At 41.2% G+C, this 14315-nt stretch overlaps 1 protein-coding gene across 3 annotated transcripts in view; it reads right to left on the bottom strand.

Annotated features, from left to right (window-relative positions):
- Positions 1-14315, bottom strand: part of TFEC (transcription factor EC) — a 126782-nt gene that overhangs the window by 50051 nt on the left and 62416 nt on the right. For all 3 annotated transcript variants that reach the window (XM_082255423.1, XM_082255425.1, XM_082255424.1), the window contains exon 3: positions 9782-9877. In XM_082255423.1, coding sequence (XP_082111549.1) covers positions 9782-9877 — 96 coding nt within the window. The remainder of the gene's footprint in view (positions 1-9781; positions 9878-14315) is intronic.

The raw sequence follows: 14315 nt of genomic DNA, 5'->3' as shown, positions 1-14315 counted from the left end.
TGTTTCGGATTTAATGAAGTTTATCTTCATGTTAGATTGGGTTCCATATCTCCCTAGTTCTGATAGTAGATTAGGAAGTGATATAACTGGATTCGTGATCGAAAATAACACGTCGTCGGCATACGCTGATAATTTATATTGGTCCCTCCCCACTTTGATACCTGAGATGTCTGAATTCATTCGGATTCTGCACAAGAAGGGTTCCAGTGATAGTACAAACAGGAGCGGGGACAAGGGACATCCCTGTCTCGTTCCGTTTGTAATTAAAAACTCTGTTGATAGAATTCCGTTTACCTTTACTTTTGCAGAGGGGGTTGAATAGCTCTGTTTTATCCATTTTAACATTTTTTCTCCTATCCCTATATGACGAAGGACTACAAACATATACTCCCACCTAACCCTGTCAAACGCTTTCTCTGCGTCAGTGTTGAGCAGTACAGTTGGTATCTTATTTTGGTGTATTATATGTAATAAACTCAGCAACTTGGTCGTATTGTCCCTTGCCTCTCGGGGTGGGACAAATCCAACCTGGTCCAAATGGATCAACTTTGTCAGGTATTTCTGTAGTCTTACTGCTAAGATCTTTGTAAAAATTTTAAAGTCCGTGTTCAACAGGGAAATTGGTCTGTAGCTTTTACATGAGGTGGGGTCTTTCCCTTCCTTGGGGATTACCGAAATATGTGCGTGTATAGTTTCTTTAGGGATTGTTTTCCCTGCCCCCGAAGCGTTAAACATGTCTCTCATAAATTCTTTCAGATATGGGATTAGTTTCTTATAATAATGGATAGTAAACCCGTCAGGTCCCGGTGCCTTCCCAACTTTAATATTTTTTATAGTTTCCATTATCTCTGCTAATGTAATTGGTAATTCAAGTATCTTGCTCTCCTCTTCTGACAGCTGGGGCATTTGTGAAGTATGTACGTACTCCTCCATTTGAATTTGTGGGACTGTAGGGGTTTTTAAATTATATAATGTTTCGTAGTATTTTTTGAATTCCTGAGTTATCTGTTTGGGGTATGTGAGTTTCTGTCCTGCGTCAGTTACTAAATGTGGTATATAAGTTGTCAAGTTTTGGTCTCTAAGTGATTTTGCTAACAACTTCCCACATTTATCCCCTAATTCATATGTAATCCTTTTAGTTTTCTGAATTGCTGCTTTAACTCTAAAGGTTAGAAGTTCGTTAATGTCTTTTCTTATTTTCAAGAGTTCTGCCTTTTGATCTTTTAACAGTTTAAGCTATCTACCAGTCATTTACTTACCGTTAAATATCAGTTCATTTCTATTTTAATATAATTATACAGTTTGTAAGTATATATGTAAATGAGGGAAGCTGTATCTTGCTCTGTATGTGCATACTCTGCTTCTTGCTTTGTAAAGCTGCACAGTAATTATACTTTGTTGCCTCATTATATCAGTGCTTGTCTATGAATCTACTGGATTGAAGACAGCAGAAGTCTGAATTGCATGGATCAGTTTGTTCTGGTGCCAGCACTATGTGGCTTCTGTAAAAGATGTGTACACTTTTTGCTCAGAAATCAGGAGCAGGGTGAGTATAATGAACATGGGGTTAATGTTAAAGGTTAGTGTAAGGGTACCTGTATGTGTATACCTGTTGGATGGATGTAAGTGCTGAGGGCTCAGTTTAGGAGTTACGGTATCTCCCAAAAGTGAGTACACTCCCCACATTTTTGTTTTATTATATCTTTTCATGTGACAACACTGAAGAATTGACACTTTGCTACAATGTAAAGTAGTGAATGTACAGCTTGTATAACAGTGTAAATTTGCTATCCCCTCAAAATAACTCAACACACAGCCATTAATGTCTAAACCACTGGCAACAAAAGTGAGTACACCCCTAAGTGACAATGTCCAAATTGGGTCCAATTAGCCATTTTCCCTCCCCGGTGTCATGTAACCCTTTAGGGTTACAAGGTCTCAGGTGTGAATAGGGAGCAGGTATGATTAATTTGGTGTTATCGCTCTCATTCTCTCATACTGGTCGCTGGAATTTCAACATGGCACCTCATGGCAAAGAACTCTCTGAGGATTTAAAAAAAAAGGAATTGTTGCTCTACATAAAGATGGCCTAGGCTATAGGAAGATTGCCAAGACCCTTAAACTGAGCTGAAGCATGGTGGCCAAGACCATACGGTGGTTTACCAGGACAGGTTCCACTCAGAACAGGCCTCGCCATGGTCAACCAAAGATGTTGAGTGCACGTGCTCAGCGTCATATCCAGAGGTTGTCTTTCGGAAATAGACGTATGAGTGCTGTCAGCCTTGCTCAGACCATATACTGCATACAGCATCAAATTGATCTGCATTGCTGCTGTCCCAGAAGGAAGCCTCTTCTAAAGATGATACACAAGAAAGCCCGCAAACATTTTGCTGAAGACAAGCAGACTAAGGACATGGACTACAGGAACCATATCCTGTGTCTGATGAGACCAAGATAAACTTATTTGGTTCAGATGGTGTCAAGCGTGTGTGGCAGCAACCAGGTGAGGAGTACAAAGACAAGTGCATCTTGCCTACAGTCAAGCATTGTGGTGGGAGTGTCATTGTCTGGGACTGCATGAGTGCTGCCACCACTGGGGAGCTACAGTTTATTGAGGGAACAATGAATGCCAACATGTACTGTGACATACTGAAGCAGAACAGGATCCCCTTCCTTCGGAGACTGGTCCGCAGGGCAGTATTCCAACATGATAATGACCCCAAACACACCTCCGACCACTGCCTTGCTAAAGAAGCTGAGGGTAAAGGTGATGGACTGGCCAAAACCCTATTGAGCATCTGATGTAGGGCATCCTCAAACAGAAGGTGGAGGAACACAAGGTCTCTAACATCTACCAGCTCCCTGATGTCATCATGGAGGAGTGGAAGAGGACTCCAGTGGCAACCTGTGAAGCTCTGGTGAACTCAATGCCCAAGAGGGTTAAGGAAGTGCTGGAAAATAATGCTGGCCGCACAAAATATTGACACTTTGGGGCCAGTTTGGACATTTGCACTTAGGGGTGTACTCACTTTTGTTGCCAGCGGTTTAGACATTATTGGCTATTTTTTTAATTATTTTGAGGGGACAGCAAATTGACACTGTTATCAGGGCCAGATTAACGTAGGGGCTATTGGAGCTGCAGCTCCAGGCCCCTACCTTTTATATAGGCCCCGGGTTGGCCATATTCACTGTTACCGCTCTTCTGTCACTTGTAAACACAGAAGTCTGGCTTCTATGCTCGCTTCCCCAGGCAGCACCCTCAGAACCTCCCCACACAGCGCGAAGGCCGGACAAGGAGGGACAGTTGCCGATGCATGGATGTGTTTATGGGCTTCAGAGACAGCATCCCATGTTGAATTAGGCATGCATGGCTGCACCCTTCCTCCTCTGGGTGCATGCCAAGGCACGGCCCTTAAGGCCCTTCAAAATCCTCAGCACCAAGCCCATGATGCACTTAATCCTGCCCTGACTGTTATACAAGCTGTACACTTACTACTTTACATTGTAGCAATGTGCAATTTCTTCAGTGTTGTCCCATGAAAAGTTATAGTAAAATATTTAAAAAATGTGAGGAGTGTACTCGCTTTTGTGAGATACTGTAGGTCAATTGTTAGTATTATGGATTAGTGCAGATTAAAGTTTAACTAAAGGAAAAAACTTTTTTTTAGATTTTGAAAAAGTAGTGAGGGGTTTGAATGACTGTAAAGCTTTTATTGCTTTCTGTTTCTCTGTAAGGGTAGATTTGCTCTGATCACCAATGTCACCAAGACATGAAGGGAAATCTCCGTAATAAGACACAGATAGTAAAAAAAAAAAAACCTCAAAGTGGTTTTTACCACCCAACACTATTTAAAATGAAAGGAAGTTTTAGCTTCCAATATTCTTTAAGTTTAAGGAAGAGGCTAAATTGTTACATACATTTTCAAAAGCTGTGAATATCTGGCAACAAAGTAGTGTACCTGGCAACAGGCCATGTGTTTGCAAGCTGAAGCCTAAAATACAAAACTTCTTGTTAAGGCATCCTAATGTACGTTAGAAAGGCATCTAAAATGTACAAAAGCAAAGTTACATAGGTATGGAGCAAGCCAAGTGTTGTGGGGGTAGGTTAAGTGTTAATGACTTAAGCCTAGTACACACAGACTGAATGTCGGGCGGCATCGGCTCGTTCAATAGAAACCGTCCGACATTTGGCCCATGTGTACAGGCAGAAGCAGCCGACTTCTATAACAGGGGAATGACTGAAAAAGATCTGCTTATTGGCTCCTGACCAGCGCTTTGAGGCAAAGGGCTAAGAGTGCTGACCAGAGTGTCACAATAGAACAGCAGAGAAGATCGCTGTACTAATATCGCACAGTGGCTCTTCCTGAGTTGTCAGGTTTTTCTTTTGTTCAGCCCGCTGGGTTGAACAAAAAAAAAACTAACAGTGTGTACCAGGCTTTAGTTTAGGGTTATTTGCATTAGTATCTTAGGGTAGCTACAGTATTCAACTTATTTCTGCAATTGGAACCTTGAGCCAAAATGTATCGTCAATGGACTCCCAACATAAGAGAATAAAAGTACTGTAATGCCATTAGTAATGTCTTAACCATGCAGCAAGGATGCCCTGCTCTGACAATCAGTGAGCATGATGCCTTCAAGCATTAACGTGAAAAACAAGCCATACTCATTTCACCAGGAAAGCACAGACATCACTCTAATTGTAGCAACTATTTCTGGGCTTTCATCATCTTATCAAATTTACTTTTCATAATATTTCTCCCTAATTTTTCCAACCAATTTAATTGCAATATTTCAGTACAATTAGGTAAACAATGTTTTAATAAAATTAAATGTTATAATTCTACTTGTAGGATGAACTGGTATAAACTACTGTACATTTTTTTTTTCATTGCTTCATGGTTCTCAATATCGAATACAATTGTGATACTACATATGTGAAAACTGGCACCTCTATTCAAAACTTGAACCCAACTGCTTCCTCCCTCAACCGTAATATACATCTCATTGCTGAAATCACATCAGTCATATGTAATAGAAATAAAAATCTGTCTAATAAGTATATTTAATGGATAATAAAACATTTTGCTAAGTTTATAGACAGCTGTCATTATCCCCCCCCCCCACTTATAAACACCCAACACTGACCTCAAACCAACTGGCAGTGGCAACCACCACCAATGACTGTAGCTTATGCTGGCTCTGGTGACTAATTTTAAATGGTATACAGTATATAAGAGGCTCCCCGTACCCTAATGCAAGCTTGCAAGTCGACAGCTCCTCCATAAAGATCTATGGAAAAAAAGCCTTACTTGCAAAGTACACTGTCTATCTAAGTAGTACAGTGTACATTTTGTAAGATACCAAGAATAGGGCTAAGTTCCAGGATGGTGTAACTCCAGGAATTATGTTATCAGATGAGGAGCTAGAAGGGGCAACAGTGAAGATGATAACAGTGGAGATGCAGTAACAAGGGAGGGGAGCTGTCAGCACTGGGGCAAACCCAGAGGTAATTCTGCCACAATTTGCGAGTATTCTGTGCATTTTTTAACATTTTGGACAGCCTTGAAACCACACTACAGTTTTGTTTTAAAGAAGAAGTAGGTTAACCATTAAGCAGCACAGAGGATCAGCTAAAATCATAGCTAGAACAAGTAAAACGCTAACTGCCATAATCCCTGAAACCCCATTAATAAAAATAAACTCAACTTAAAAGAATCAAAGGTGCAAATACCACTCTTAGATCCAGAAAAAAATGCTGGCCCTAAAAATATACTAACTCATCTAGCAATAGCTCATTTAGAATTATTTCTTATTACAATATAAATGTAGCAGGTTTTCCAGACCGGTTTCCTCTCCAGCCCATGTGAGCTGCGACCCTGGGTGTGAGCACTGAGACATCGAAAACTCCGGCATCTTTGTTTGTTGTTTTATTTGATTTAAAGCGGATGGGAGAAGGGAATGCGTGGGATACTCCTTTAGACTTCAACTATATACACTTGGGACTTTGTTCCTGAAAAATGCCCGTTGGCGCTCCCTTGACACCAGCCGGGGCCAGCCAACGCTCACTGACTCTGAGAGCACTTTGTCACTCAATAGAAGTGCTGGATCCTCAACTTGAAGTCCAGAAGATCCAGGACTGTGAATTGTAGAACTGCTGACACTGCTGTACTGCAAAGTCACTGAATACTTCCCTCCCGCCTTGCACTGGCTTGAGGTAGTATGTTGTAGGATTCTGAAAAGCTGCAACTTCCAACTGGCACACTCTGTACAATTCAGGGCCCAACTGCAGGCACCCCTTTAACCTTGAACTCTTCACGGTCCACTGACTATGTACCCCCTCTGTCACTTCAGGGTCCTCAACCTAGGTACCCCCTTTCACCAATAGCTGGCACTGGATCCCCGAACCTCCACCAGAATGGTCCCCTCTAACTTCAGGCAGACCCCAGGTGCAATCCTCAGTACTCACGACCTGTGTAGGCTTTCCTGGGACTGGACCCCTCTGACTCTCCGCAGGTTCTCGGCACACCGGATCCCCTCAGCTTAGCTCAGCATTCTCTGGATCTGCAGGCGACACCCCGAGATCCTCTTCCTCAGACAGGAGGAGAGACAGCCGTTCTCTCCCTCCTGGGACTCTGCTCCTGCCAAAGACATTGTGTCATGCGCCAACCCCAAACGTATACCTACTCCCAGAATCCTTTGCAGCATAATCTGCCTTCTGGGGTAGTTACAAGCCTGGATGTGTCCCCTGATTGGGTTTTCTCCACTGCCCTATGAGAAGCCTCTCACAGGAGCCAGTGGGGAGACTCCCCCCTCAGCAGGCACACCTGGAAGCCATGACACCCTGACTAAACATATCACAGCCCTGCTGTTAGGCAGACAAGGCCCACTATACCTTTACCTAGCACCTACCTGTAGGGTGCTACATATAGGAAAGCACAATACAAAATAAAGAACTGCAAATAGAGAGTAGGAACAAAGATCCAACTGCTGAAAACTGATATAACGTAAACAAATGCTACACAAGTAACTTAGTACGGTAATGTAATTTACCTCTACATCTCATTATGCATATTATGATTCACTTAAATGGCTAGAAAACTAGATAGATAGATAGATAGATAGATAGATAGATAGATAGATAGATAGATAGATAGATAGATAGATAGATAGATAGATAGATAGATAGACAGACAGACAGACAGACAGACAGACAGACAGACAGACAGACAGACAGACAGACAGACAGACAGACAGACAGACAGATAGACAGATAGACAGATAGACAGATAGACAGATAGACAGATAGACAGATAGACAGATAGACAGATAGATAGATAGATAGATAGATAGATAGATAGATAGATAGATAGATAGATAGATAGATAGATAGATAGATAGATAGATAGATAGATAGATAGATAGATAGATAGATAGATAGATAGATAGATAGACAGATAGACAGATAGACAGATAGACAGATAGACAGATAGATAGATAGATAGATAGATAGATAGATAGATAGATAGATAGATAGATAGATAGATAGATAGATAGATAGATAGATAGATACTGTATATATATATATATATACTGTGCAAATATAGTGCCGTTAATATTTTTACTTGTTTACTTGCACCGTGTTTGTATACCTCCAATACCCAATACCACCACATATCTTTTTCGAACATCCATGATTGCCTTGGTGCTTTTTAAAAAAAATGGTACAGAGCTGAAGTTAAAGGCATTCCCTGCAGTAAAATGTTTGATACATTCTAAGAGTCTATGGGGTTGATTTACTAAAGGCAAATAGGCTGTGCACTTTGCAAAGTACAGTTGCACTCTGCAAGTGAAGTTGCTCCAGAGCTTAGAGATTGAGAGATTGAGGTAAAGCTTCACTTTGCAAAGAGTACCCAATTATGTGCAAGGGGAAAAAAAACTGCATTTTTGCTGCTTGCACATGATTGGATGATGGAAGTCTACTAATTTTCTAAGCTGTGGAGCAGCTACTCTTTCAGAATGCAACTGCACTTTGCAAAGTGCACAGTCTATTTGCCTTTAGTAAATCAACCCCTATATGTCTAAAGTATACAGATGGTGAGCCTTATTTTGTTACAACTCTGAGATTGTTTGTGGGTTATAATGAAGGTAGACTCTCCCACTTGCCCAGAAAAGAGAAGTATACTATCCCTTTCTCTAAGTATCTTAGGATGATTAGAGTCTTACTGCGATGCAGTGCGTAGTGGGCAAAACAAGCACACTGCATTGTATAATAATGCATATGTATGTTGTGGTGAGATGCATTAAAAAAAGGGTCATGTCAGGCTTTTTTATGCATTAAGGTGTGCTGTGCTTTAGAGTCTTAAGAGTGTATATACATGTGGCAATGCATGGAACAAGAAGACATAAACAGCAAAAAAAAAAAGTTGTAAGAGGTTCTAACCGTTCCTCCCTCAGCTGTAAATGTATTTTTTTTTCTATGTGATTTCACATCACTTCCTGTGCTGGCAGGAAGTGAGCAGAAATCTTCCCTACAATGACCCTTGTAATATTTTTTGGGACATTATTAAGATTAAACAGTAAAAATGTTTACATTTTCATGTTAGTCTATCAGTGTATGCTCATTTGAATATGATTACCCTAGAACTTTTTTTAAAAAATTAAAATGAAAATTTGCAAAATTTACAACTCCGAGACCGGCATTTTTCTGCACCTGGTTAGGGCAGGTCTCTGCAATTGCATGTAAAAAACAGTTCTTCACACAACAACTTAGTAAAGAGTTACACAGCACAGAGGTGCAGGAAAATACAGCATGTCTGCATTTTCCAGCACCAAAGACCGCCTAAAGTCTCCAACCATCTCTGCAACACAGCTCTGCTAAGTAAAAAAAAAAAGTAAATAGTGCCAATCCTCACCTTCAGTACAGAATGCACACCAGCCTGCATTTGAACTGGTGTGAATGAGCCCTTACTGTCTAAATGCAGATAGCTATTAGCACACACGGACCTATTTAATAGCACAAACATAAGCAACCTGCAGAAACCAATAACAAGTCAATTCATAGTCATTTTCCAAAAGTAATTAAAATCCAATTTTGGGCCTTTTTTTTTTTTTTTTTTTTTTTTAAAGGCCCCCCATCATGTGTTAAAAATAACAAAGCAGCTCTGCCTGCAATACTCACCTTTTCTCCAGTGCTATCCTCTATAGTAATATCTTTTTAACACTAGATGGCTTTAATTTTCTGGATTTAATGACACCCTGAATTATCTAGCTGGGGAAGCTGAGGACATTCTGTGAGTGCATGGTGCCATGGACCCAATCCCTTTGTGGAAGCCACCTCAGTGCCCTGCACTCACAGTAAAACAGCACGTTGCAGATGCCATTATGCTTTCTACATTATTGAGGACTACCCAACCCATTGAATAGGCAAAGAGGAATGTAAGCCCGTGGCTTCATGTCACCAGCCTGAAGACATTTGGAAAAGTAAGTATAAACAAATCATAAAATTCCAACCTCGGGGCCTCCAGGGGTAGCTGTGAGTCGGGGTGGGGGGGAGCAGGGGCTTAGAGCTGGCTTGAACCTGCTTGATTGCCATGGATTACTTGGCAAAATAGCTTTTTGCACTGCATGATAAAATAAAGCTGCCCAACTAGTACTAAATAAAAATGTAGCTCCCATGTGTTTTTCCTCACTTAGCTCATTGAGATATAGAAGAAGATATGATGTACCTGGGAAATACTAGAATTTATGCAAACGTAATGGTGGTGTAAATTTCAAAGCTTACATTATTTGGCATTAGCATTGTAGATTCTGTGCAGGTCACGCCATCATCATTGAAACTTGATTCCAGACTAATTATGTCATCAATAACATCATCCATCTGTTGAAAAGTAAATATCATTTATTTAGTGTGGTTGTTAAGGCTAAAATATAGTCATAGATGCCATTATAGGAAAAACTCCAGTGTTTCTTAGCAGTCAGGAACTAAATAAAGAATATGGTAAAGTAGTACTTGCTATCAATTTCTTGTGGTGGAAGCTTGCTGCAATGAAAGAGTGGTGCTATTCATGTCTGCTTTAAACCTGCTTTGACTAAACAAGGACAGAGCTGGCCTTAACCCCAATTACCCTGCATTCACACCTGAGCAGAGCATATTCATGTGATTTTGAAGCCTTCTTTTCAGGCATTTTACACAAATTGTACTAGCTTTGTGCAAGCATTTCTGCACTTGTATTAAGCTTCAGGTGTTTCCTGGGCTGTTCAAGGGGAGGAGAGCATTGCTAGAGGAGGAGAGGAGTTATTCAGACGCAAAAATGTGCATATTCACATTTACAGGTAATAAAATTGAAGTGTATGTGACCAAAATTGACTGAATAAAAAGCTTAGCTACTTTTTGGAGAGTAGGGCATAGAATGTAGGATGACTGAGCGTACAAGTGTGAACAGGGACAATTAGAAAGAATGAAATTTTCCATGATGAGGGTAGTTGAAAAATGGTCAATTGCAAATGAGGGCTCAAAGCCACTCTCTGGTAAGTTACAGTAGACAGGCAGCAGAAATGCTGCTAACAGCAAACTGGCTAGGTCTTGAAATTCGGTCAGTTTGCTGTTAGCAGGGACGTTGGTCAGTGCATTTTTCTCCTGCATATGGATTTTCTTCTCCTATTGGATATATAGTATTAGTTATAGGTGGTGTTTGGTAGCTATATGTTTTTTGAGCTCTGTGGTATTTGCACTCAATGTTTGACTGCACTTATCCCTCTGTGGGTATTTTTTCTCTGTAGGGCCCTGTAAGCGCCTCCTCCCTGTTTATTCGAACCTTTATATGAACCTTTTAGTATACTATTATATGTTTCGTGGCTTGGCCAAAGAGATTTAGCTTGGTGTTTTTATTTAGGGTGTATATATACTGTTTGAAAAGGTTTGCTATTATTACTAGCATGTGATTTGGTATTTTTGCTAAGTTAATTTTCACCTCATTTACTAAGCTCTGGAGCAACTGCATTTGCAAAGTAGACACTCGTTTTGCCTTTGGTAAACCAGCCCCATAGAAACACAAAAATATGTAACGAAAAAATAATAAAGTGTATGTAAAGCTTAAATTCTTTTTAGTTTTGGATAATGTATGGAAGGGTTAAAGCCTCTGTTAGGTTATATTTTGTGGCCCACCCAGTATCGCACTGGGGAGATTTTACTTTACTTTCAGTTCTGGAAATGCAACAGGGAAAGAGGAAATATCTCTCAAGTGAACATAATTGCTATTGTAAGGAGTTTTTTAATAGGAACATGTGTCCCAAGTGTGATGTTTTTCCCTCACTTCTTCCTCTGATGGCCACTCTAAATTTTAGGATTTTCCATTACATTCTGTCTCAGTGACAAAGGTCACTAGGATAAACAAAGGATGACTCTTTTCAGTGGGAACCTAACAAGTGGCCTGCCCCTTCCCTATTCTATCCAAAACAGAATAAAAATTGCCTTTATATAAATAGTAAAGTGAAGCTCCACCCAAAAGGTGAAGCTTTGCTTGTTTACTTCCTCCCCCCTTCGCTGCCATATTTGGCACCTTTGGGGGGGGGGGACGGATACCTGTCAAAACCAGGTACCCGCTCCCACTTTTGGGTAAGATTGCCGCTATTGTAATGCAGTGATCTAAAAAATACCTGGTCCCTCCTCCTTCCCCCACTGCCTTCTGGGAGACACACTGGCCCAGAAGACAGTGGAGCGATTCAAAAAGCACAGTGTGACTCACGCATACGCAGTAGGAAACAGAATGGACTGATCGACTTGGGGTGCCAACATGGCGGGATCCCTGGACAGTGTCTGAGCACACTGCTGAGAGCCTTAGCCAGCCACTCCTGCCCCTTACCTAGCCCAGTGCTCCAGTGAGTGCTGGAGGGGCAGAGCACAGAGCCGGTGACTGACAGTCACCCCTCTGTGCTCACAGTGGGCCTGAGAACTGGTCACTCAGTTATCGGTGTAGGACTGGCTGGGAACAGCTGCTGCTTGGATGGATGCTGCAACCATCTAAGTGTGTATGTAGGTTCTTTTTTTTTGGATCCCACTCTACTCTTTTAATATTATTTTCTTAGAAAAAGGTAAAGAAATCAAGAAGATCATTGTTTATTTCATTGCTAACCTTAATGCTGATAATACAGTGGGTACGGAAAGTATTCAGACCCCCTTAAATTTTTCACTCTTTGTTATATTGCAGCCATTTGCTAAAATCATTTAAGTTCATTCTTCTTCCTCATGAATGTACACACAGCTCCCCATATTGACGGAAAAACACAGAATTGTTGGCATTGTTGCAGATTTATTAAAAAAGTAAAACTGAAATATCACATGGTCCTAAGTATTCAGACCCTTTGCTGTGACACTCATATATTTAACTCAGGTGCTTTCCATTTCTTCTGATCATCCTTGAGATGGTTCTACACCTTCATTTGAGTCCAGCTGTGTTTGATTATACTGATTGGACTTGATTAGGAAAGCCACACACCTGTCTATATTAGACCTTCCAGATCACAATGCATGTCAGAGCAAATGAGAATCAAAGGAACTGCCTGAAGAGCTCAGAGAGAATTGTGGCAAGGCACAGATCTGGCCAAGGTTACAAAAAGATTTCTGCTGCACTTAAGGTTCCTAAGAGCACAGTGGCCTCCATAATCCTCAAATGGAAGACGTTTGGGACGACCAGAACCCTTCCTAGAGCTGGCCGTCCGGCCAAACTGAGCTATCGGGGGAGAAAAGCCTTGGTGAGAGAGGTCAAGAAGAACCCAAAGATCACTGTGGCTGAGCTCCAGAGATGCAGTCAGGAGATGGGAGAAAGTTGTAGAAAGTCAACCATCACTGCATCCCTCCACCAGTCGGGGCTTTATGGCAGAGTGGCCCGACGGAAGCCTCTCCTCAGTGTAAGACACATGAAAGCCCGCATGGAGTTTGCTAAAAAAACACCTGAAGGACTCCAAGATGGTGAGAAATAAGATTCTCTGGTCTGATGAGACCAAAATAGAACTTTTTGGCCTTAATTCTAAGCGGTATGTGTGGAGAAAACCAGGCACTGCTCATCACCTGTCCAATACAGTCCCAACAGTGAAGCATGGTGGTGGCAGCATCATGCTGTGGGGGTGTTTTTCAGCTGCAGGGACAGGACGACTGGTTGCAATTGAGGGAAAGATGAATGCGGCCAAGTACAGGGATATCCTGGACAAAAACCTTCTCCAGAGTGCTCTGGACCTCAGACTGGGCCGAAGGTTTACCTTCCAACAAGACAATGACCCTAAGCACACAGCTAAAATAACGAAGGAGTGGCTTCACAACTCCGTGACTGTTCTTGAATGGCCCAGCCAGAGCCCTGCCTTAAACCCAATTGAGCATCTCTGGAGAGACCTAAAAATGGCTGTCCACCAACGTTTACCATCCAACCTGACAGAACTGGAGAGGATCTGCAAGGAGGAATGGCAGAGGATCCCCAAATCCAGGTGTGAAAGACTTGTTGCATCTTTCCCAAAAAGACTCCTGGCTGTATTAGATCAAAAGGGGGCTTCTACTAAATACTGAGCAAAGGGTCTGAATACTTAGGACCATGTGATATTTCAGTTTTTCTTTTTTAATAAATCTGCAACAATGTCAACAATTCTGTGTTTTTCTGTCAGTATGGGGTGCTATGTGTACATTCATGAGGAAGAAGAATGAACTTAAATGATTTTAGCAAATGGCTGCAATATAACAAAGAGTGAAAAATTTAAGGGGGTCTGAATACTTTCCGTACCCACTGTACATTAAGCAGTTTTTAGCAAATGGGTTTCACCAACCAAAGAATCTAAAATTGGGTTAAAATCAAAGGAAACAACCCAAGCCACTCATAAGACATTATTAATTCATTTCTACCCAGCTATTGCTGTCTCATCACTTGAAACCAGGAAACATTTGTGGCTGAAAGCTGATTGAAAGTGAAAAAATTGCCCAATGTGTGGCCAACATAAATCATATTATATTTCTATCCAACAGTATTCCTTCTAGGTTCTCATTTGGCCTTCTCATATGATGCCACCACATAAGGACAGTGGAATATTAAGTTAAAGTCTGTGAATAAAAGCAGAAGTCTCTTTACCTACCAACTAGACCAGCTTTTCTCAACTTTTCAACAAAGAAGAACCCCTTGAAATACGTTTCTGGTATCGGGAGACCCCTGCTAAAAATTAAAAATCTACAACTCATGACACAGTAGTGTGACAGTCAATGGGAAGAATGATCCTTACTCTTGTCATCATTGGGAAGAATTACCCCTATAAAGATAGCTAAAAGGAACAATGGTGTC

The sequence above is a fragment of the Pelophylax lessonae genome, assembly GCF_965119305.1.
Source record: "Pelophylax lessonae genome assembly, chromosome: 4".
In the NCBI taxonomy this organism is placed as follows: Eukaryota; Metazoa; Chordata; class Amphibia; order Anura; family Ranidae; genus Pelophylax; species Pelophylax lessonae.
This window is presented reverse-complemented; position numbering and strand designations above follow the sequence as displayed.